The following is a 23,667-nucleotide window of genomic DNA, read 5'->3' as shown; positions in this document are numbered from 1 at the left end:
GTGTCCACAGGACCACACCACTTTTAGAAGCTCACAGATGCTTACTGTACCCCACCTCTTCCACTTTGTGGCTGCAGTATCCTGAACTGTCTAGGTAACAAGACAGCTTGTCTTTCGTCTCAAATCTTCCTCTTGGCCTCCCTGGCCTTTGCTTTCTCCTTAGAGGTATATTTAGATCCCTGGACTACGTCTCACCAAGATAATTCAAGATGGTCTCTTCATACTCAACGATTATACTTACAAAGACCCTTTTTCTAAATAAGGCAACACTTACCTCTCAGGAATTACAATACAAACATATCTTTTGAAGGACCCCCATCCAACTACAATGTTTCCAATGTGCTACAAATGTGAAAGCTTTCATTTAAGTAAAAAGCCAATGAGCCAGGTGTGGTGGCAAACTGTAATGCCAACATTTTGTAGGTAAAGGCTAATCTCAGTACATGAAACCTTGCCTCAAAACAAAACAAAACAAAACAAAACCCAAATAACAAAAAGCCATAAAGGAGACTGGCTTTTCTCCAAGTCTTGCTGGACTCCAAGGTTAACTGCTTACCACCACCAGGACCTTGCTCTTGTGAAGGATTTGTTCTGGAAACAGCAACCTTTCTTCTGTACCAAAGTCAAGAGTGGTCTTTTTTGCTACTTATTGCAATCAATTAGCAAGTTCCTGGTGCAAGTAAAGCTACTGATAAGTGTGCTGTACTGGCTGTCCCAGTGTGGTGACTGATTAGTAAAGGAATCAGGTGGTTTAATCCTTCTCTCAAGTTGTCTTCAGTCAGTCAAAAGGACTGAGATCACCAAGGGCTCATGACCAAAGTACAAGTATCTTTGGCTATGGCATCATTCTTTAAGCATTACCCTCGAAGAAGCCAGTGCTCAATTAAGAATCTTTTCCCATGGCCGGGCGGTGGTGGCACACGCCTTTAATCCCAGCACTCGGGAGGCAGAAGCAGGCGGATCTTTGAGAGTTCGAGGCCAACCTGGTCTACAGAGCAAGATCCAGGAAAGGCACAAAGCTACACAGAGAAAACCTGCCTCAAAAAAAAAAAAAAAAAAAAAAAAAAAAAAAAAATCCCTTCCTATATATTAAGCTGCAAGGTAGCATGTAAATACCTCAAGAAAGTATTTACTTATAACAAATATAGAGATTAGGAAGTCCAACATTAAGGAAAATGCCTTCTTGCTGTCTCTCCCCACAGTGGAGGCGTTATAGGGTGAGATCACACCACAGTAGCCTAAACTCATGTTTTTATTGGAAACCTCCTCCCTAAAAGCTCCCCCACTCCCACAGACACTAATCAAAGTATAAATAATCAACTTCAACATTGTATCACTAGGAAATCAGTTTTAACACATGAATTTCGTGGACACATTCAAACCCTAACACTGACCCCTTTAGTAATTTTCCATCCAGTGATGACCTTTTATCCCTACAAGTCCATTCTGTTCCTTAGCTGCACATCCCCAACTTTTCCTTGTTATATTTAGAATCTAGCCTCTCCCTCAATGCAAAGCCCTGCTGCAATGGTCCTTATATCTAACCAGAGTCCCCGATACAGTCTGCTTTACCAACATAACAAGTGTCAGGAATCAGACTTGAGTTTTATTGTTTTGTTTGTTTTTGGTTTGTGAGACAAGTCTCTCTATGTAGCCCTGGCTGCCCTGGAACTCTGTAGATATAGATCCATCTGCCTATGCCTCCCAAGCGCTGGATCAACGGTGTGCACAACAGACAGCGAGGAGTCAGTTTTTTAGTGGCACACACTCAAACATACACAGAGGTTTTGCTTATCTCTTAAAACAAAATTATTATTGTATGTGTATATGTGTGTATGCACACACAATGTGGGGGATGAGGGGTGCACATACCAGTGTACCTTTAGAAGTCAGAGTACAATTTTGTGGAGTCAAGCTTTTCTTTCCACCTTTACATGGATTCTGGGGATCCAACTGGGGTCACCAGGCTTGTACTACAAGTCCTTTTACCTGCTGACTCATATCATCAGCCCCTGCCTGTCTTATACTTCACCTCATATCCCTGACCCCGTCTGCCACTGTTTCCCTTTGTTTTTTTTCTTTTTGTTCTTCCCCCTCCTCTTCTTCTCTCCAGAGTAGGGCATGTTAAACCCCGAGACACCCACACGCTGAGCATACTCTACCACAGAGCTATGTCCTCAGCCCAGCCTTTCTGCTTTATTAGTCCCTGCTGTACCTCATGGCTGCACTCCAACATTCAATGGATGAATATATAGCCTGACTTACACAGGATTCCACTGCCTCCTGAAACCATACTAAAGCACCCCTAACAGCTGAATGGGTACAATCCCGAAAGAAGAACTAGAGGCGTTACCAGAACAAGGCTGGTCAACCCAAATGTCAGAAGGGGGAAAGCAGATGAATACAAACTCTGCTTTAGAAGTCTGAACCGGAGCGTGCAGTTCTAGAAGATCCGCTGTGTGGAACCTGGGAAAGGAGGGGAGGTAAGTAGCCCCAAAAGACTTTAAACCTAAGAGCAATCAAAGAAAAGCTGCTTATTTACATGCTCTCTCTTTTCACTACTGAGAAATTACCGTGTTTCCAGTCTTTTGCTTTGTTTTTCTACATTGTCTCTAATGTTCTGGAGTTTTCTACAGTTCTGGACCAGGGACACCAAACTCTCCCTAAAGTTACTAGTTCCGTGATCTCTGCCAATGTTTTCAAGCTCATCGAAGAAAGTCAAGGTCTCTTTGAGTTTAGCTTTAACAGTTTTTTGCTCCTCTAATTCTGCAAGAAGGGCCTGTTCAGTGCATAATTCGACCTTATACTTCTCCTGTAACTCTTCGATTTCCTTTTTGAGGAGCTGGAATTTCTCTTCACTGAAAGGATGCGTCTCCTGACACTTATCTTCAGGAAGCAGGATGTTTGGGGGAATACACAAAACCGACTGCAAAAGCAGCTGCTCCATTTTGCCAAAAAGGTTATCGAAACGTCCTTTCATGAAGCAAAGAAACTTCTCTGTGCATTTACGAATTTGGACAGGGCTAATCTCAGAGTCTGGGATGCCCTCCAGCTTCTTTAGGATAACCTGTTCAACAGCCTGCATCACTTCAAACAGGTGGTCTTGAAATGCTATGTAGATCCTCAGCAGGCAAGTCTGTGGTGTGAAGCCAAAGAACTGGGCCTCATAGGCCATCGGATCCACGGACATCCTGCTTTACTTTGCTGCCCTCAACTGTGAAAACCTGCAAGTAGAAAAAGAAAGAAATTTCATTTGGACAACGTCATCAGAGGAAAGTAACAAACCTCTCTATTGATAAACAAGCAAACAAAGAAAGCAAATAGGGGCTGGAGAGATGGCTTAGAGGTTAAGAGCACTGGCTGTTCTTCCAGAGGTCCTGAGTTCAATTCCCAGCAACCACATGGTGGCTCACAACATCTGTAATGAGATCTGGTGCCCTCTTCTGGCCTATAGTCATATGTGCAGGCAGAATACTATACACATAATAAATAAATAAATAAATAAATCTTAAAAAAAAAAAAAAAAGCAAATAGAAAACTAAGGCATTTGTGCTCCTTTGATACCTGATGTTCCTTCCAGCCTTAAATGCCCACAGAAAGACAGAAGCCCTTGCCTCTTGAGTCTCTTTCCTATACTCTCTTTATTGTTCATTTCCCTCAGTTATTATTACTGAAGACTTAGATATAAGCCCAACCTTCTCAATTCTGTTATCTTGGGCAACTTTGAAAGTTTAAACAGATGGCCTCAATACCCTAGAGACCTGGTTTTTTTGAGCTTCAATGATCTACATATGCCCCCACATTTTGGCCTCAAACTTTCATTTGTGACAGGGTCTCATGTAACCCAAGCTGGCCTCAAACTTGGTGTGTAGCTGAGGATGATCTTGAACTTCTGATTCTTCTGTCCCTACCACCAGAGTGCTTGGATCATGGGAGTACACCAATCAGACCAATTTTTTATGTGGTGCTGGGGTTAGAAGCCAGGGCCCAGACAAACACTCTACTGAGCTACATCTTAACCAAGTCCCGTGCTAGTCTGTCAGTCACACTGTACCTTAAGCAGCTCCCAGTGTTTCCACTTCACTTCTCTGCCCATTCCTTTTCGTCCCATGTTCTACCATTTTATTTACCTCATTGTCTCCCACCCTAGCCATCTGAGAAAAATCCAACTAAATGACCAAGCCTTTACCCTGATTTGTTTCAAGGATCTGAGAGGCATTCTTTTCTAGTGTAAGCATCTAGAAACATGTCATCCCATTTCCTTCACCTTGGAACCATGGAACTTAACCAGGGCATTTTTGTCTTACTAGTAACCATATGCTTGGTATGGAAATAAGAGAAGTTTTACTCCATTCTCAGGTAAGGACATTTAATGTAATCTACAAACTGCTACTTCAAACTACCAGATGAATTTTTTAAAACTTTAAGTGAAGAAAAAAAAAAAGTATAGCCAATGGTGTGGACAATCTTATGAGAAGACAGGATGCCATCAACCTTGAAAAATTATATCTGTAATGGTTTAAAAAACAGTGGTGATAACTGTGTGGCTATATAAACAGAATTTGTTTTTGTAGTGTCGTTCATAGAGTGTCTCTGGCCTGGAAGATTTTTACTTCCTGAACACTTCTCACAGATTATGCTCCTACTAGGGTTTGGTTTTGTTGAGACAGGGCCTCACTATGTTGCTTAGGCTGGCTTCAAAATTTCAACTTTTCTCTCTTCGCCTCCCAAGGAGCAGAATGCCAAAACTACTCTTACAATTTGTGGTGCTGTTTTTAACACAAGTAGCTCTGGCTGGCCTAGAACTCACTTTTTATGTGCATATGCATGTATCCACCTGTGTATGTACACATACATGAAGATGCCTACAAAAAAACGCAGGTGTTGGGTTCTTTGGAGCTGGAGTTATAAATAGCTGTGAGTGCTGGCAACTCAACTTGCTGGGAACCCAACTCAGGCCCTCTGCAAAGGCAACAAGAGCTCTTAACTTTGGAGCCACCTCTCCAGCCCCTACTAATAGTCTTATATACACATGTTTACATTTTAATGGCCTAATCACTTCATGTCATTGCACTCATTACTTGACTGACCCTGACCACAGCAGTATAGCAGTTCCATCACTCACAAGCACACACACACACACACACACACACACACACACACACACACACACCCCAGGTAAAGTGTCCATGCCACACCTCTAATCCCAGCATTCAGGAGGCAGAGGCAGGTAGATCTCTGTGAGTTTGAGGCCAGCCTGGTCTACAGAGCAAGTTCCAGGACAGTCAGGGCTACACAGAGAAACCCTGCCTCGAAAAACAAAAACAACAAACAAACAAAAGGTGTCCTTTAAGCATTTGAGCTCTGCATCTATGCTCCCTCTTAGCCATCCCCATCCAGTTTAGTAAGAAGCTGCTGTACCAAAAAGGAGAAGGAAAGGGATGGCACAAATTCAATGATTATGTATGAGAAGTAAATCCAATCTTCTTAGAGCTACCCTGTGTTTGTGACAGTGGTGTTAGGGGGACTGATACACAGTGTAAAACAAGACAATCCTTCCCCACCAACCAAATAATCAAGACACCTGTCAGACCTCTGAGCATACATCAAGATGATGAGGAGCAGGGCTGCCCGAGATGGCTCAGCTGTTAAGTGCATCTGCTGCTCCTGCAGAGGGCCCAAGTTTGGTTTCCAGAATCCATATATAAAAGCTCTCAACTATCTATAATTCCAGTTCTGACACCCTCTCTCCTGACCACCCTCGGGCACTGCACACAGTGCAACATACATATACACGAAGGCACACACATAAAAATAAATTAATTTTTAAAATGTTTTAAGCTAGTGAGGAACAGGACTGGAGAAATGGCTCAATGGTTAAGAGCACCTGTTCTTGCATAAGACCTGGGTTCAGTTCCCAACACCCACATGGTGGCTCATAACCATCCATAACTCCAATTCCAGGGAATCCAGTGCCCTGTTCTAACCTCTTTGGGGGACATGGCACACATATGGTACATATACATAAACGCAAGCAAAACACTCATACAAATACATTTCAAAAAGCAAAATCATTAAGCAACAATAACAAACAAACAAGATAGTTGGGGATGGAGAAATGACTCAGTGGTTAAGAGCACTAGCTCCTCTTATAGAAGACCCAGGTTCATTGCCCAGCACCCATATGATGGCTCACACAATCTGTAACTCCAGTTCTAGAGAATTCAATGCCTTCTTCTGGCCGTGTGGGAACCAGGCACAGGCATAATGAATATACATACATGCAGGCAAAATAAATAAATAAATGAATAAACAAAATACACTTTACAAACAAACAAAATACACTTTAAAAAAAGGTAACAAGGAACCAGGTAGAAGTCAAACTATGACACTGAAATGGATTAATGTGAGGCTCTGTCATATTTGGTCCATGACACTCCAATATAAAATTCTGCAGGTGCAGCTGAGGCTAGGCTTCACTGGCAAGCCACAATGATAAGATTAATGACAGCCCATATCAAGGCAGAGTATTCTTTCTGACAATTCACTTTTCTATTTTCAAACCAGCTAAGGATACATTTGCAAGAACTTTCACTCAAATGGTAACAGTAATAGCATCTGACTCCATAGTCTAAGATCAGTGATCACCTGCTTTAACTATTTCTAAATCACTCTATTCATTTGTTCACTGTTTTGATACAAGTTTGCATGATCCTTTAGTGCCACAGATTGTACAGATCTATAAATCAGAGATACATTTAAGAGATCATGTTGGGAACAAAGTCAGAAACATGCCATATGATATGACCTTAAAGTCAGAATAGCCTGCATTATTGCTGGAATAAACTTTAAATTACTCTTCCTCTTCTCTTCTCATTTGGCAGTTCCTTTATCAGACCTCTTCTTACTTTTGTCTTTTGTTTACCGCTTTCCATTCAGTTACTGGGTCACCTAAGAAGTCTTAAGTTCTTTCAGTGTTGTACAATGACTTTTAAAAGATTTAATCTTACTATGTATGTGTGTATGCTCACGTGTGCATATGCCACATGCATACAGGTGCCCTTGGAGACACCCAGGGGAGGGTGTCAGTCCGGCTGGAGCCAGAGTTAGAGACAGTTGGGAGCCACTGAACATGGGCGCTGATATGCAAACTCATCCTCTGGAAGTGGCATGGGGACCTTACTGTTGAACCATGACCATACCCACACAATAACTGCTTTTTGGAAAACTGTATTATAAGGTAACAGTTAATCAAGATTATGATTTACAGAGTTTCTCTGCGTAGCCCTGGCTGTCCTGGAACTCACTCCGTAGACAAGGCTGGCCACCACCTGGCTACATTTTTTTTAAGTGAAGCAAGTGTATTATGTGGCCATGTCTTCTCTAACTCTGTAATGAGACTAAACCATTCCTCACTGCTCTAACACTGGAGAAATCATCTGAGTGGGGAATAGACATGGGTATTTAGTTGTCCCACCACAGGATGAAACATTTTAGCAGCATCTGTCCTTGTTTAAGCCTTCCACTGTGAAGTCTCAGTTTACAAATATTCTTTATGCTCATAACTGATGGGTTAGAGACTTGGTTTTGAATCTGTAGCATTAATATGGAAAGACAAACATCCTTTGTATTCCAAAACAGGGTCTCAAAACAGTTCTGAATTTTCATCTAAATTGCTAGGAGGCTTGGAGCTATTAATTCATCTCCCAAGGAAAAAGATGTTGGGAGTTGATAATGGAAGAGGGATCACCTAATAGGTCTGCTAGTAACTAATTTTGTTTTCTTCAATAAAGTTGCCTAAAACGGTGTGTGTGTGTGTGTGTGTGATATGGAGATCTTCCAAGTGAAATCTTCTTAGGGACTTGCCAGATACTTGCATATATAATGTCACTAAATATTGCCAAAACATCTTAGAACATCTAGACAGGTTTATACTCACTTGGAGTAGACCAGAACTTCTTTTACCTGCCAGCCCTCTTAACTTTTGCCAATTTGGTAGTCATAAACTTGTTTTGCCTTCCTACACTGCTAAGCATTATGTCCAGGGCCTTTTACAAGCTAGGTTTGCACTCTACTGATACATTCCCAGCCCCACACTGTATTTTAAAAATTAAAACCATCTGGCCTCACATACTGTTTGGACACTGAAACTACCTCCACCCTCCACATCTGTTGTTTATATTGGGATGCCTTTTCTAGAAGATTATAATATTTTCATTATCCAAGCAGGATGGATGTCTGTTACAAATTACCCAAATGATGAGTCAACCTACCGACAACTTGCACCCTATAATTAAGTTTGCATTCTAACTTTGCTTCAAGAGTGTGTGTGTGTGTGTGTGTGTGTGTGTATCCAATTCTAACTAAGTTCCTAAATCCAAAATTCCAGTTCAGAGAAAAGTTCCAAGTTTGCCTTTTCTGTTACACGGCCAATGCTATGGCGGTGGTAGCTATAAAGCTGCAGTTTTACCAACAAGTTAAGGCCGCTCTTCTAGTGTTTGCCCCCAGTCTCCTCTGTGTTGTCCACGCCGGCCTACAACTTCAGGACTCAACAAAGCCTCTGGCTTCAGCCTCCAGAGTGGCTAGGAGTCACAGGCGGGTGCCACTACTGCGTTCAGCCTTATATTACTTCTAAGTTAAATGCCATTCTCTCTTTATAGTCACACTTCCCCCCCACACACACAATTTTTTATGCTTCTTTTAACTTACAAGAATACTCCTGCCACGATCTGGATAGTCTTTGCTCCAACACAACCGAACTCTATCTCCTTTCCTTCAAGTAGGCACGCACTGAGCACAGATCCTTCAAGAGGCAGCCACTACCTCCTTCGCTTTCCCCTCCGTGTTATTAACTCATCTACCATCGCTTCTCTGCCAGACAGAGTTCCTGCGGCTGAAGTTTAAAAAACACGGGAGGTCCCCACACCATCTCGACGAGTGGAGCGGAGCCCACGACCACCGCAGACAAGGACCAGAGACCGCAGAGCCGGAGGCGCTTCCGGCAGCTCCAGCTCCCGTCCCACCCTGCGGCCGCGAAGCATGCCGGGACCTCCAGCCCTCCAGGCCCAAACCGGCCTGGTGGGAGGGGGTACCCTGCAGAACGCTCCGGCGCCCCGGGAAACGACACCGCTCCTCCTCAGAGAGCACACAGCCCCTACCGAAGCGATCCCGGGGGTGATGGGAGTCCGCCGCACACCGGCTTCCCGCCACTTCCTTCAAACCACACGGAGCTGAAGGAGGAAGGCGGCGGCAACTGCTCCTCGGAAGCGACTGGAATGTGCCTCCGCGAACAAACGCAAAGGCGGGCTGGCCCGCACTCCTGATTGGCTGGCCCGCACTCCTGATTGGCTGGCCGAAAGGGAGCACTTGGATTGGTCAAGGGAAGGGGACAAGGCGGGAAAGCTAGCTGTGGCCGGCGGGGATTGGCGGGAGGAACTGGTACTTTCTCTCTTCGTTGGTAGGCGGAGATGAAAGGATGGGCCGACGCGGAGGCGCAACTCGTGATTGGTGGATGCGCAGTCCCCAGGGCGCCAGCGATTGGTGGCTGGCCGAGTGCGCGGCGCTGATTGGACAGCGGTGGTAAGGCTGAAGGCCGGCTTTGAGTCCGCCCCGCCGCCTGGCATACTGGCGGAAGGGGAAGGGGGGCAGGCGCGGTGGGGAAGATGGCGTACCAGAGCCTCCGGCTGGAGTACCTGCAGATCCCGCCGGTCAGCCGCGCCTACACTACCGCCTGCGTCCTCACCACCGCGGCCGTGGTGAGCAGCTGTGGCGCCACGTCCTCTTTTTCAGGCTAGCTATGACTGGGTCTTCAGAAAACGGGTTTGGGCCGCAGAGAAGCCCAGAGGGTTTGGTCCCAGGGGTGGGTGGAGACATCCGGAGCTGACTCTAGGGTTCAGGATAGTCCCAAGGGTGCCAAGCCAGTGACCTGAAAAGGAAGTGCTCCTCCATGCGAGGGCAGGTCTGTTTCCGAGAGATGAAATCGAGACCTGTAGCGAGTCAGACCTGCGGGAGCCGCCCACCCAAAAATGTGTCTCAGAGCTCTAGCTATGGCCAGGTGACTAGTGTGGGAGCAAGGTCCGCTAGGTTCACAGACTTCCATATTAAGAATAAAAATCTCGAATTGTCTGGAAGCATCTTTCAAAAGACGGCCCGTGGATGTAAGAACTGGTCGCCTGTACCTAGCCCTATTGGTAGCGGGGCCTCGAATCTCTTATTCGGAGTTGTCTCACCCAGCTGTTTCTCAGGTGGTGACCACGCGACACACAGATTCATAAAAGATACTGTTGTCTTTAAACTATCCTCTCCTGCCTGCCTTATAGCATCCTCAAATACTGCAACATAAAACTTGCATTGTGTATTGAGGATACAAACGGTTGTACGAATTCTAAAGAATCCCTTACCAGCCGTCGCAAGCAAGACATAGAAATTTACTCCAAGTGACAACAGAAATTATTAGAGCTACTGATCCTTTGTTGTTAGTGCTGAAGTTTTGTTTTATGATCGCTCTGATTTAAGAAGCTTTTTTTTTTTCCATTTCAGCAGTTGGAATTGATCACACCTTTTCAGTTATACTTCAACCCTGAACTAATTTTTAAACACTTTCAAGTAAGTGGTCTATGGCTACTATGATTAATATTTCCACTATCGTCTCTTCTTTATTGTTTAGTAAGTAATAAATCCTGTCAGATACAGTCTCAAAAAATAATCCAGTGGAGGAAGCTCTGATTATAAGTCTTACTGAAATGTAAAGAAGGAATTCTGCAGCCTGGTTGGACTCCAGAATCATTTAAGAACTGCTAGGTATTTGTGAGTTCTTCATCATATACCAAATTATAATTGCCAAGGGTGGATCGAGGTACAGGCAGATTAAGCAGGAAGATGGCAAGTTCTGGGTTAGCTTGGACTACCTAGGAAGTCCCTGTCTTAAGAAAATTGCTACAGGTGGGAATTTATAATTCATCTTCTATTTTTAGTATGTTTTTGGTGTATTGAGTTCCTGTATTTGACTACAACTAGTTAAGAATTACTGTGGCCATAATCCCAGCAGTCAGGAAGCTGAGGCCAGCTTGAACTACACATCAAGGAATTGTCTTAAAACACAAGCAATAGTAACAACAACCAATGTTAATAATAATAATTATGATGGTGATGATGATGATGATGATGATATTTGAGAATATTCTAACCAGCTAGCTGCCCAGGGAGTCTCACAGGATAGCCCTTATTTTGTCCATTCACCACCCAGACACAACCTGGGTTAATTGTTGTTAATCCTCATGGTCCAGCTCATAAACCAGTTCTGGTAGAGCTTTAACACTGATCTGTCTTCCAGAAGTCAGATCATACTAACACAAGTCTAAAAGACCATTCTCTAAAACAGTATGTTGGCTTATTAGAGTACAGCTTGAAGAAGTCTTTTTCCAGTGATTAAAATGCTAAAAAGCAGTGTGTTTTCATGCCAGGATGGTCATTCACACTCTAGGTGAAGGCTAGATCTCATTGGCTGTAATTCTGCTTTATTCGTGCTGTTCCCTGCCCCAAATGGATAATACTCCCTTTGTACCCATTGAACTCTAGTTTGCCTTTCAAGATGCAGCTTTTGTGTGCCTTCAGATATATTACCTTTCACAATAGAGCATCTCTCACCCTTACTTGGGGTTGGTTTGGTTTTTCTATATAGGGTTTCTCTGTGTAGTCCTGGCTGTCCTGGATCTCGTTCCCTAGACCAGGCTGGCCTTGAACTCCCAGGGAATCTGCCTGCCTCTGCCTCTGAGTGCTGGGATTAAAGGCGTGCACCACCACCATCCAGCTTTACTTGGGGGCTTTTATGTGTGGTGTCCTCACTGGGTTGAGGATTCTTTGAGATCTTATGTGCAGGTTAACACATAGAACTGGGTTGTTTCCATGTAAACAGACTGCTGGTTGCTGTTCTCACTGCTGTGATGGGAATACCTGACAAAGCAGCCTAAGACAGGAAGGGCTTATTTGGCTCCCAGTTTATTGGTAAAGTCCCGTTGTGGTTGGGAAGTCACTGCATCTGGAACTTAAGGCTGTGGGTCCCCTTGTACCCTTAGTGAGGAAACAGAGGCACAAGTCGGGAGTTCAGTTCACTTCTTCCTGTTCAGTTGTCCTAGGATCCCAGCCCATTGTATGGCGCCCCCAGCTAGTGTTTTCCTTCCCACCTCAAGTGACAGAGTCTAGAAACTCCCTCAGAGAGGGATGCCCAGAGTTTGTCTTACAGGTGACTGTCAACATTAATTGTCACAAATAGTTACCAGTGGTGGAGGGTTTAATGGTGTATGAGCAGTCGGTCCCCTGGCAATCTGGTCTTTGCTAGGTGGCTTTTCCTGGGATTGCTTCCTACTGACTTGTGGGGCGTGACTGCCTAGGGTTAAATTCTTTGGTTTGTTTTTTGTTTATTTTCTGAGATAGTTTGTTTTGTGGCTGTGACTGTGGCATGGTCACAGTGTCCAGTCATGGTGTCCTCTTGCCTCAGCCTCCTAGGATCACAAGGTGTACATCACCATACTTTTTTTTTTTTTTTTTTTTTTTAAGCAACAACAAAACCACAGGATCTCTTATGAAGCCTGGGCAACTTTTGAATTTAACAACAATTCTGTGAACTTCCTGCCTGGACTTCTTAGTACTAGGATTATAGACATGAGCAACCATCCCTAGCCAAGGTTAAATTCTTGTATTAAGTTTGGAATTAGGAGTTCTAGATTTGCTATCAAGAGTCTCCACCCAGCTGCCTTGCCCTTCAGCAAGCCCTGAGTCTTAAGATTTCTTGTCTGTGAAGTGAGGATGGTCACGTCAGCTTGCCCATCTCACAAGATTACTAAGATCTCACATGATAGTAAATTATGTAAAGCTTTGTGAGTAGTTGTAGATTGATTAGGTGAGACTGCTCTTGTATCTCTCCTTCACTCTGGGAGCATCAATTCTTGTAGGAAGTCGACTTCAAACCAGAACCTGACTGTCTTAGAATTTTTCCATTAGGATGTTGTGCCTAATTTAGAAACTTTTTTTCAGCAGCTTTATTTACTTGATCCCTGAAGTTTTTAGTGCCTGTAAACTCCTCCTTATGGTGACTACACATATAAGAGCACTCTGTTCTGCAAACTAACCTAGCTTGTTATTCAGACAGCTAATTTGCTTAGCCACATGGTGTGCACTTTTTGTGTTGTTTTATAAAAGACAATTACAATTTTGAATTTTTGTCCTATCATCCGTATAAATTTCACAGTCCAATTAATATCTTTTAGTCTCTTAACTAGAAGCATCTCTCTCTCTCTCTCTCACACACACACACACACACAAAACAAACCCAGAGTCAGATGGATGTCACATTTGAATGGGCCCCACCTAGGACTTTGGAGCCTTAGAGTCATAGAATGTCGTTTTTCTCTTACTATAGAAATGTTTCCTGGTTATGTATTTTACTTAATGTATCTTTCTCTCCCCCGCCCCCACTCCCACCCCCTACAGATATGGAGGCTAATCACCAATTTCTTATTTTTTGGTCCAGTTGGATTCAATTTTTTGTTTAACATGATTTTTCTGTATCCTTTTAAGTGGAGTCAACATCAAGACTTTAGGTTAACTTGGTGTATATTGTAAGTTGAAACTATTACTCTTGTTTATTTTTTTTTAATAACATTGTAGTTATGACTTCTGGGTCTGTAGTTTGTAATCAAATCATAATGTTTTGAAATTCTTTGTAACTCCTTGTTTACACAGGAAGTTCCAACTCTTAAAACATGCATGTCCTTCAGCTGTAAGTTATTGTAGACACATTTGTAAAATAATGTCAGCATCAGCTGGCACAGTAGTAAGTCACCCTGAAACATTGCTAACTCAACAGAATTTTCCCCAGGGTTTGGAATGAGTTTATGAGAGTGGGGACCATGATTACAAGGCTGAAAAAATAGTGAGTGCCAAAATGTCTGCTGGGCTCGACATATTTAGGTTTGTTGAGAGACAGGAAGAGCCCTCGTAATCAAAGAGTTAGATGGGAATTGGATGTGCTGAGCATCCAGCACTCCAGCTCATCTGCAGGAGACAGAGGCCTTTAAGTCCTAGAACGGTTTTTTGTTTCCTGTATAGGCTATATTCTGATAAGTTTCTAATCAAAGGTTTTTCATTACAGTTTTTATGAACTGGAATATAGAAATGCTTGGCCTACCTGGCCTAGAAAAGTAGTTATCACACCAGGCTTTTTTGCAGGGATTTCTTCCAAATTAGCAAACCAAGGATGGTGCAAATTCACATGTAGTTGAACATGGGAAAGACAGTACTACAAATTGGAAGAGATGTAATGGTGATTGGAAGCATGTTCATACAGTGTTTGAATTAGCTACCCAACCAGGAACAGGCTTTGCATAATATGGTGTGAGTTTTGTTGCCTAAAATGCTTGATGGAAAAAAAAAAGAAACCAGATTACTACTTAAACATTCTTAGAGAAATGCAGCTTTCCTGTGTAGTATGAAGCCTAAGTATGTTTCAGTGGTTCATTACATTTTATTTTCTTCTTATGTGTGTGCTTAATATTTTCTTAACCTGAAACTTAAGATATCGTTACTGTCGAATGCTAGAAGAAGGCTCTTTCCGAGGTCGGACAGCAGACTTTGTATTTATGTTCCTTTTTGGTGGATTTTTAATGACTGTATCCTTCAACAACTAAAATACAGGAAAATATTAAAGAAGAGACTGTCTACTCCTCAATCCGTCTCCCATGATTCACAAGCTACTCTAAACAAACAGATAAAGTAGTTCCCCAAACTGTAGCCTCAGGGCGCTCCCATTTATTTCACAGCCCGCTTTGACAGCTTCCAAGCCTAGAGGCTGGACAGGAGGCTCTGCCCAGCAAGAACTTTTGATCCGGGTGGGTTTTCTGGAAGCATCTCAGTTATATCGCTACTGGTGGGTGACTTCACTTTCGCTTAGTTGGTAAGACATGTATTAAGTCACTGTCAAACTGATACAGTGCTCTTAGAAAGAAAAGAACTTTGTTGTGTATAACAGACCTCGATCCGTGCTGTGTGCCAAAGCTTTATTCCAGCCTGCATGCTTCGGCTCCTGTGAAGGCGTCAGTGGAGAGTGCTTTTCATGGCATTTCCTTACAAAGGAATTAACTTTTTCCAAAAAGGCAAAAGCATCACAAAAGCACAAGTTTAGTCTGTAGTAGCTGTGAGCCGGACAATTTAACCCAAGCCAGTTTTGCCTAGTTGCCTTGGGTAATTAATTTTCTTCTTACAGTTTGAAAATGTCACTACTTAGCTTTTTATAATTTAGATTTTAGCAAAAGGATAGTCTTTAGTTCTCTTACTTAGCCTTCCCTGGCATGCTTTCATGTTGATATTTTCCTTAATTCCATTTGCTAGCTTTTTGGTTTGTTTGTGAGCTTAGTTTTTTTAGGCCAGGCCTTTACAATAATGCTGGTCTACGTGTGGAGCCGAAGGAACCCGTACGTCCGCATGAACTTCTTTGGTCTTCTAAACTTCCAGGCCCCCTTTCTGCCCTGGGTGCTCATGGGGTTTTCCTTGTTGTTGGGGAACTCAATTATTGTGGACCTTTTGGGTAAGCATCTTACCACTACTTTTTCTCTTATTTTACCTGAAAATGTATTTTGTCACTGTCTTTCATGTTTATTCTGTTCAGTCTTCATATATAGCTATTGCAAGATCGTTTAATAATTATAGCTGAAAGATAATAGTAGCTCATTGATTTTCAGTAATTACACTTACCCTAAATAAAGTGTATGTTGGTAGGAGACTTAAAATTGAAACTTTAATCTTTCTTTTTATCCTTTATTTCTGGTTGATTATAGGTATTGCAGTTGGGCACATATATTTTTTCTTGGAAGATATATTTCCCAATCAGCCTGGTGGAATAAGAATTCTGAAAACACCATCTCTTTTGTGAGTATTTAATGCCATGTTTCACAGTCCATGCAGACAAACCATGACCATGGTTTATTCTGGGCTCCCTTCGCTCCTGATTCATATGGTTCATACCAGTGTCAGAAGATTGAGCAACATGGTTGGAGAACTTTTGGATTGGCCAGACGCAGACTAGGCCAGGGTTGTAATTACTGGGCTCTTGACATTGTGGGGGTGACTTTGCATTTGTTATCCTGAGAGACCGCTAGAACTTGTGTGCCAGAGAGGAGCCTGCCGGCTGTCTGAAAGCTGCTGTCCTGGTTGAGAGACGTAAACATTCGAAGGGGCCACACAGTTCCGAGGACGTTTCTGAGGGCTTTGTGACCAGCAACGCAGGTAGTGGAGATGCACAGGGAAATAGAATGGAAAAGGCTTTGGGCCTGCAGCCAGACTAGCTGTGCCACCACCGAGCAGTGTGATTTGAAGCTCATCTCTTCATTTGTATTCTGCAGTCTCTTGAGCTAGAGTTTTGATTTACAAGACCTGTTTCTGCTCTAGAATTTTGTGTCCTTGGAAACTATTACATTAAAGGGCAGAGAGGGGGGCTTGCTGGGAGGTGGTGGGCTACACAAAGAAACGCTGTCTCAAAAAACAGACAAACAAGGCTCTACTGAGATGATCAAATGCTTTGATATAAATTCTCTGTTGGAGAATAGTTAAGCAAAAAAGAATGAAGATGGCTCAGTGGTTAGCAGCACTGGCTGCTCTTCCAGAGGACCCAGGTTCAATTCCAGCACCCACATGGCAGCTAACAACTGTCTGTAACTCCAGTTCCGTGGGATCCAGCACCATCCTCTGGCCTCTTCAGGCACCGAAAGTACATGCTACACAGATACACATGCAGGCAAAACACCCACAGGCGTAAAATGAAAATAAGGGGCTAGAGGGATGGCTCGGAGCACTGGTTGCTTTTCCAGAGGTCTTGAGTTCAGTTCCCAGCACCCACATGGTGGCTCACAACCATTTGTAATTATGACCCCATGTCTGAGGCCCTCTTTTGGTGTGCAGGTGTACATGCAGACAAAATACCCATATACATAAAATACACAAATAAACCTTAAAAAAAGAACTAAAATGAAAAATCAATAGAAGGGAAGTAAATATATCTTTAAGAAAGAGGAAAAGAAGAGTGAACTAACAAGGTATGCTAGTATATGCCTGTCATCCCATCCAAAGGCCTGGGCAGAAGAATTCAAAGTTTGATGTCAACCTAGGTAACATACCAAGAATCCATCTCAAGAGGAAATTTTTTTTTTAATTAACAAAAAACAAGGAAGAGTCTTAATTAGGGTTTCTATTGCTGTGAAGAGACACCATGACCATGGCAACTTTTATAAAGGGAAACATTTAATTGGGGATGGCTAACAGTTTCAGAGGTTTAGTCCATTATCATGACAGGACATGGTGGCATGCAGGCAGACATGGTGCTGGAGAAGGAGCTGAGAATCCTACATCTCTACTCACAGGCAGCAGGAAGTGGTCTTTCTCACTGGATGTAGCTTGAGCATAGGAAACCCCAAAGCCCACCCCCACAGTGACACACTTCCTCCAACAAGGCCACACCTCCTAATAGTGCCATGCCTTATGGGCCAAGCATTCAAACACTTGAGTCTGTGGGGGCCATACCTATTCAAACCACCACAGGAAGTAAAATCTGCTGTAATTCTACTTATACATGGCAGTTTCCTTTGACTGACTTTTGATAGCTAGTCTTGCATCTTTCATACCTTTTTGATAATTTCCTACGTGATTATTGTATTATATCATTTCCACTTCTCCCTCTCTCCCCTTCAACTCCTTCTGTGTATCCCTACTCCCTATCCAATTCATGACCCCTTCTTTAATTATTACTATACAGACATACACAAAATCTATTACCTATTTAGTTCATCTAGTGTTGTTTGTATGTAGATGTGTTTAGGGCTGAACACTTGGAATTGGGTAACTATCTGTATATGCTTTTTTAAAAAATAGCTATATAATTTTAATGTATTTTAAAGATTTATTTTATAAATGTGTTTGCAAGGCTGTGTGCCTGCATTTTATGTGTACTGTATGCATGGGTGTGTGTGCCTACAGAGGCCAGGGACAGTGTATCCCCTGGAACTGGAGTTACAGGTGATTGTAAGCTCCCCGATGTGGGTGCTGGGAACCAAACCTTGGTCCTCTACAAGAGCAATAAGTTCTCTTAACTGCTAAGCCATCTCTCCAGGCCCTATCTGTATACTTCTTAAAATGTCTTCTTTTCAGCCAAACTTGGTGGTGTATACCTTTAATCCCAGCACTCAGGAGGCAGAGGCAGGCAGATCTCTCTGAGTTCAAAGCCAGCCTGGTCTACAGAGCAAATTCCAGGACAGGCTCCAAAGCTACACAGAGAAACCTAAAATGTCTTTTTTTTTTTTTTTTTTTTAAGCTTAATATGTAAGAATTACTTTTCCTAGCTAGGTGTAGTGGCACATACTTTTGATCCAAGCACTTGGGAGGCAGAGACCAGTGGGTCTCCATGAGTTCAAGGCCAGCCTAGTCTATAGAGCTAGTTCCAGGACAGCTAGGCCTACCTACACATGGAGAAACCCTGTCTGCAGGGGTTGGGTGGGGGAGTGATTACTTTTCCATTATATGCCCTACAGAATTTTAGTGACTACATGATATTCTGTGGTTCATATTTAACATACTTATGTTACTCCCTTATTAATGGACACTGACATTAGTTATTGCTTTTCCTTCTATAATTGGAGTGATGAATGTTCTTGTAACTAAGTCAATACACCCCGACATGAAATTCACTATCCTAACCATTTTACCATGGACAGTGCAGTGGTGTTACATGCATTTGTGTCGTGCTGCTGTGGCCCCTGTCCTTAGAATGTTTTGATCTTGTAATCCTAAAATTCTGCACATTGAGTAATTCCTATTCTGTCGCCCAGCAGGCATCATTCTTTTTGTGCCTGTTTATTTGACTGTTCCAGGCACCTCATCAGCATTTATCATTTCTGTAGTAAAAATTAGTAAAGGAGGTAAGTTAATGTAAATGTCAAATATTTGTGGAGCCCTTAAGGTATAATACCTCTTTAGTTGTCAGGCAGAGATGACGCTTATCTGTTTGTGGAAGCCCTGTGGGGATGAACTGCTTTCTAGTACTTCCAATCTAAGATGGCTCTGGCATTGAATAGTCTTGTGTGTTTTAGGAGGACTATTTTTGATACACCAGATGAGGATCCCAATTACAACCCACTACCTGAAGAGCGGCCAGGAGGCTTCGCCTGGGGTGAGGGCCAGCGCCTTGGAGGGTAAAGCAGCTGTGCCAATTTATGAAACCCATCTGAGAAGGACTCAGTGAAATGCCCATTGGGATTCTTTTATCCCTTGTTGCGAAAGTGTGGACACTTTTGACAGCTTGACAGATTTTAACTCCAGAAGCACTTTACGGAATGGTACACTGACTAACACAGAAGACGTTTCCAGCAGTTTGCCAGGGGTTCCTCACTATGCTGGTACTAAAAGTATAACCTCTTGGAGCCAAAAAACTGGAGAAACAGATACCCTGCCGCCTCTAACAAGTCCATGGGTACTTGAGCTCTGTGGCATAAGGCAGGGCGTTTCCTCCTCCTCTTCTTTGATAGACAAGGCCGTGGTGTAAATGGAAGTTTCAGAGAGGACAAAATAAAACTGAATTCCATCTCTCTCACACTGTATTTAAGCTTTCGTGTGATCTTTTAAATCATGGTAATGTGTTCTAGCTCTCCTGCGTGGGTCTGAACACAGCAGTTTCCGTGTCTGCCTCATGTCTCCACGGCTTTCGACTGGATTTCATTTCAAGATTGGAAATACACAGCTGTTATGTGCATCTGACTAGTTCAGAGTCATAGCCTCAGTAGGAGGAAGATTGGTTTCTGCCATTCAGATAGTTCTCCATCTGAAAACTACGAAGCTTCAAGTTACTAGACCACAGGAGGAGAGAGAAGGGAGGGTGATTTCTTGTAGCAGAGGAATCCGTAGGAGAGTCAGCTGTAAACAGAAAGCAACTGTAACATCTCTTAGCTGGAATTTCTCCACTAAGAACTACCCAGGTTAGTAATGGCCACCCTTTGTCAAAGCACAGGAATATGAATGGGCAGCAGTTGGGTATGTCTTCCTCTTGTCATTCAAGAAAAGCTCAAAACCTTTCCAGAGGCAAGTGCCTGGTTCACCTTCAGTCAGGTGGAAATTAGGGTATTTGGAAGCAGCCACACTGACGGTTCAGGTGAATGCTTGTCAAAGATACTACATCTCGTTTTACATTCATGCTGCTTCATCGGAACCCAGGAGATGAGCAGATATTTTCATAAACGTCATATAGGCGCAGGACTCCCCAGACTGGCTCGTCCTACTTTGGCTGAGCTGCTTTCCAGAATGAGATCTTTCTCAGAGGTTAACAAAGGGTTAACAAGCTGTAGTAAACATTCTAGGTAAGAAGTTGCAAGTTGCCCTTGAAGTGGGAAGGATTTTAATGACTAAGTGGAATATGCAGAAGGAATGGAATGAGTACTGGTGTGTTCCATGTTGCTAGTAAATAACTGAAGAGGACTTTAGGGAACGTGTGTTAAAGGGGCTGCTTTTCCCTTGTTTAAAAATCTCTTACGTTTAATGACAATCTTAGGTTGTATGATCCTCATGGGATTCTTAAGTTTAATCATTGTTTTTGTTCAAGAAAGCTTGACTGGTAACTTTTAGGAATTTATTTTTATTATTACTGCTTGCTTTTGAGCCAGAAATGAGGTTCTTTAGGTTTTATTTATTGTCCCTGAGTGAATTTTAGACTTAGCTAGTTGATGGAATTTTTGTGGTAAAGTTTTAATTCTAAAATCTCTTCACCAGCTGTTCATTTTAAGTAGCAAATACATGTACATATGAATGACCGGGTAAAACAGGAAATACATTTTGGATGTATAGCCTAAAGCAGTCTGGTTTTTAGGATGTCAATTCCTAGTGGCAAAATGCCATGCTGTGCTTCACACTGTGCCCTGGGAGTTCCAGTTTCAGGCATTTGGCCTCTCAGGAGTCTGGCCAGTCCCACATTTGTGTCCCTGGCCCTGTGTAGTTTGATAGGATCTCTGTGCTTACCTGGACAAGAGGGAAAGTCCTCATTTCCCCAGCAAACTTCTTGATTTCTGATTCTTCTAAAACACGCTTCCTTTTTGTAATGTGAGTCAACAGAAAAGTGAGATTATGGGATTTTGACTGCTTAAGTTTACATGAGTATAGTTTGAGACATTTCCTGGATTGTACCAGAAATAACTGAAAAGCACACCTAAAGCATAGGGAGTTTTGTTTTGTTTTTATAGAAATACAATATATGTTCATTTTAAAATGAATGGACATACCAATTGCATCTCCCTAGGAGATACATTTTATATACTTTGGTGTGTTTTTTTCACTATGAATTTTTACTTGTTTCTTCGACTTCTTTTTCTGTCATTCTTCTGTGTCCTGTCTTTTATATTTCTTTTGTACTTGTGTGAGGCAAAATGTCCACACCCTGGATCTTGAAATGGAACCATAGCACTGTCTCTGGGGTCCTCTGGGAATTGGGAAACATTGGAGCTATTGGCATGTTGTGTAACATGCTTCCTAGAATTGCCATGCCATCTGCCGCTGTTTTATTTTGTGGCTGTGTTTTCCTTTGACAGGTGAGTTCTATCTGTGTTAGCCAATATCCTGCCCTTTGCTCCTCTTAGGATGACCAAGCTACTTACTATTTTGAGTTTTCATCAAAGCTCTTGAACCTTGCTTCTATGGTTAAGCCACTGTGCTCAGAAACCTGCAGTCCATTCTTGGCCCTTATCAAATGCATATCTCTGTCTTCCTCTGAACCCTGCTCCCACTTCTACTTAGCAGGGACCTCAATTTAAGCCTCTTCTGTCTTTCAAGACCCTGACACTCAAATCTTAATACTAAGGTCTATTTCATTGTCTTCTTTAAATCCCTGTGAAGCTTCAAATCTGTACTAAAGTTCTTATAGCAAACCATATATTGTCTTGTACTGTTCCTAGCTGCTACATGTATGTTAGTTTTGTTTCCTTCATGAGAATGTAAGCTCCTTAAGGGCAGGGACTATGTCTTAATTTTTGTATCCACCACAGTGCCTAGCACTGTGCTTGGCACATGGGTGCTGAATAAATACTTTGTTCATTGATCAGCAAACTATTATCTTGTATTTTTAATTATGAGAGGATTAACGCGTATGTATGCGAACTTGTACCTAGTTGCTAAGATTTAAGATTGCTTCTGGAAACAGGATGGAGCAAAGCTGAACATGATCAAGGGCAATGGTTTGGTGGCCATGCAAGCTAAGGTGACCATGAGCTTATATAGTCACGGTCAGATCAGGGAGTCAAGTGTGCAGAATTAACCGCCTCAGATTAGAATGCAATGTGTATGATGGATTGTCTTCCAGAGGAAGAATCGGGATAATCTTTTGAATACTTAGTGTAGTAACTTCTCAATATGAAAGCCACTGAACCACAGGAGACTTGTTTTGGAGTGGCAGCAGATTTCAGACTGCCAATGAAGGACATGTGGGCAACATGGTTCATGTAATAAAGGATTAAAGTTTTCAACTCTGATTATTTTATCATTGAGGCTACTGAGGTTACTAGGAATGAGTTCCTTATAGAAATGTTATGTTTTGCCTTCATTAAAAAAAATTGAGCCAATATTTTAAAACATACCAAATTTTTGTTTTGCTTTTCTTGTCTTTAAAAAAAAATGGCTTGCATGATAACTGTTGCCTGTGATTAGTGGGTGCTTCTAGAGAAGGGGAGTCTGTGTGTGTGTGTGTGTGTGTGTGTGTGTGTGTGTGTGTGTGTGTGTGTGTGTTGTAGCTGGTGGGATAGCTCCAGAGGTAATGGCACTTACCACCAAGCCTGAAGACCTGAGTTCAGTTCTCAGGCCCCACATGGTAGAAGGAGAAGCAACTGGCATGAGTTGTCCTCTGATCTCTATTCTCTCAGTCTCCCTCCCTCCATCACCCCCCAACACACAATCAATAAATGTATGGATTTAAGAGGTGTTTTACCTACCAAGTGTTTCACTCATTTATATGACCTATTTGGATTCTTGTAATCATTTAGGAATATAAGACTCCCACATTAGGTTGCTTGGAATGTGCATCAAGAAAAGACTGGCATTTGCCTTCTATTTATTCAAGGTCCATAACTTGATGTAAGTTGTTTTTCTTTATAAGGGATTGCTTGCCTTCCTAAGTCAGCACGGGGATGGGGGTGGGGGCAAACAAGTTAATCTTTTTTCTAAGATTTATTTTTGTTATTTTTATATAATTTAAAATTATATGTACGTGTATGTGTCTTTGTATATATTGTATGCACAAAGTTCAGGTGCCCTTGGAGGCTAGAAGTGTAGGATCTCCTGGAGATAGAGTTATAGGTGATTTTGAGCTGCCTGACATGGATGTTAGGAAACTTGGGTTCTCTAAAAAGCGAAATGTATTCTTAACTTTGAGCCCTGTCTCCAGCCCCAATTCAATGTATTCTGAACATGTATCCTAAACATATGCAACATGGACATTTTTATAAGCACCTATTTATGCTGTCAGAAGCTAAATAAAAATATCTTTTGTTTTGGTTCAGTTTTTAGCTACTCAGATACATTTATTAAGGCTACATTGTAAATGGTATTTACATAAGTATACATCAGTGTTCCATGTTCTCATCTAACAAACACAGC

General features: G+C 42.4%; 2 protein-coding genes across 5 annotated transcripts; one reads left to right on the top strand and one right to left on the bottom strand.

Annotated features, from left to right (window-relative positions):
• Positions 1-1,785: 1,785 nt before the first annotated feature.
• Positions 1,786-9,296, bottom strand: Mis12 (MIS12 kinetochore complex component). Of its 2 annotated transcripts, none has more exons than XM_006994100.4 (2): positions 9,159-9,296; positions 1,786-3,224 (listed from the first exon to the last, which is right to left on the bottom strand). In XM_006994100.4, exon 2 carries the CDS (start codon positions 3,188-3,190, stop codon positions 2,570-2,572), a length of 621 nt encoding a protein of 206 aa, XP_006994162.1. In that variant the 5' UTR covers positions 3,191-3,224; positions 9,159-9,296; the 3' UTR covers positions 1,786-2,569. The 2 variants fall into 2 exon arrangements, with proteins under 2 accessions (XP_006994162.1, XP_042138256.1); XM_042282322.2 differs by lacking the exon at positions 9,159-9,296 and adding an exon at positions 8,710-8,847.
• Positions 9,297-9,531: 235 nt separating this feature from the next.
• On the top strand, positions 9,532-19,637 carry Derl2 (derlin 2). Of its 3 annotated transcripts, none has more exons than XM_076542784.1 (7): positions 9,532-9,579; positions 10,540-10,605; positions 13,489-13,562; positions 14,573-14,666; positions 15,385-15,580; positions 15,831-15,921; positions 19,131-19,637. In XM_076542784.1, exons 3-7 carry the CDS (start codon positions 13,552-13,554, stop codon positions 19,234-19,236), a joined length of 498 nt encoding a protein of 165 aa, XP_076398899.1. In that variant the 5' UTR covers positions 9,532-9,579; positions 10,540-10,605; positions 13,489-13,551; the 3' UTR covers positions 19,237-19,637. The 3 variants fall into 3 exon arrangements, with proteins under 3 accessions (XP_076398899.1, XP_006994163.1, XP_015843131.1); XM_006994101.4 differs by having other exon boundaries at positions 9,569-9,755; XM_015987645.3 differs by lacking the exons at positions 9,532-9,579; positions 13,489-13,562; positions 14,573-14,666; positions 15,385-15,580; positions 19,131-19,637 and adding an exon at positions 9,597-9,755 and having other exon boundaries at positions 15,831-15,918.
• The last annotated feature ends 4,030 nt before the right edge of the window (positions 19,638-23,667 follow it).

The sequence above is a fragment of the Peromyscus maniculatus genome, chromosome 8 (genome assembly GCF_049852395.1).
Source record: "Peromyscus maniculatus bairdii isolate BWxNUB_F1_BW_parent chromosome 8, HU_Pman_BW_mat_3.1, whole genome shotgun sequence".
NCBI classification, from domain to species: domain Eukaryota; kingdom Metazoa; phylum Chordata; class Mammalia; order Rodentia; family Cricetidae; genus Peromyscus; species Peromyscus maniculatus.
The sequence above is the reverse complement of the archived record's forward strand: the minus strand, read 5'-3'. Positions and strand labels throughout refer to the sequence as shown.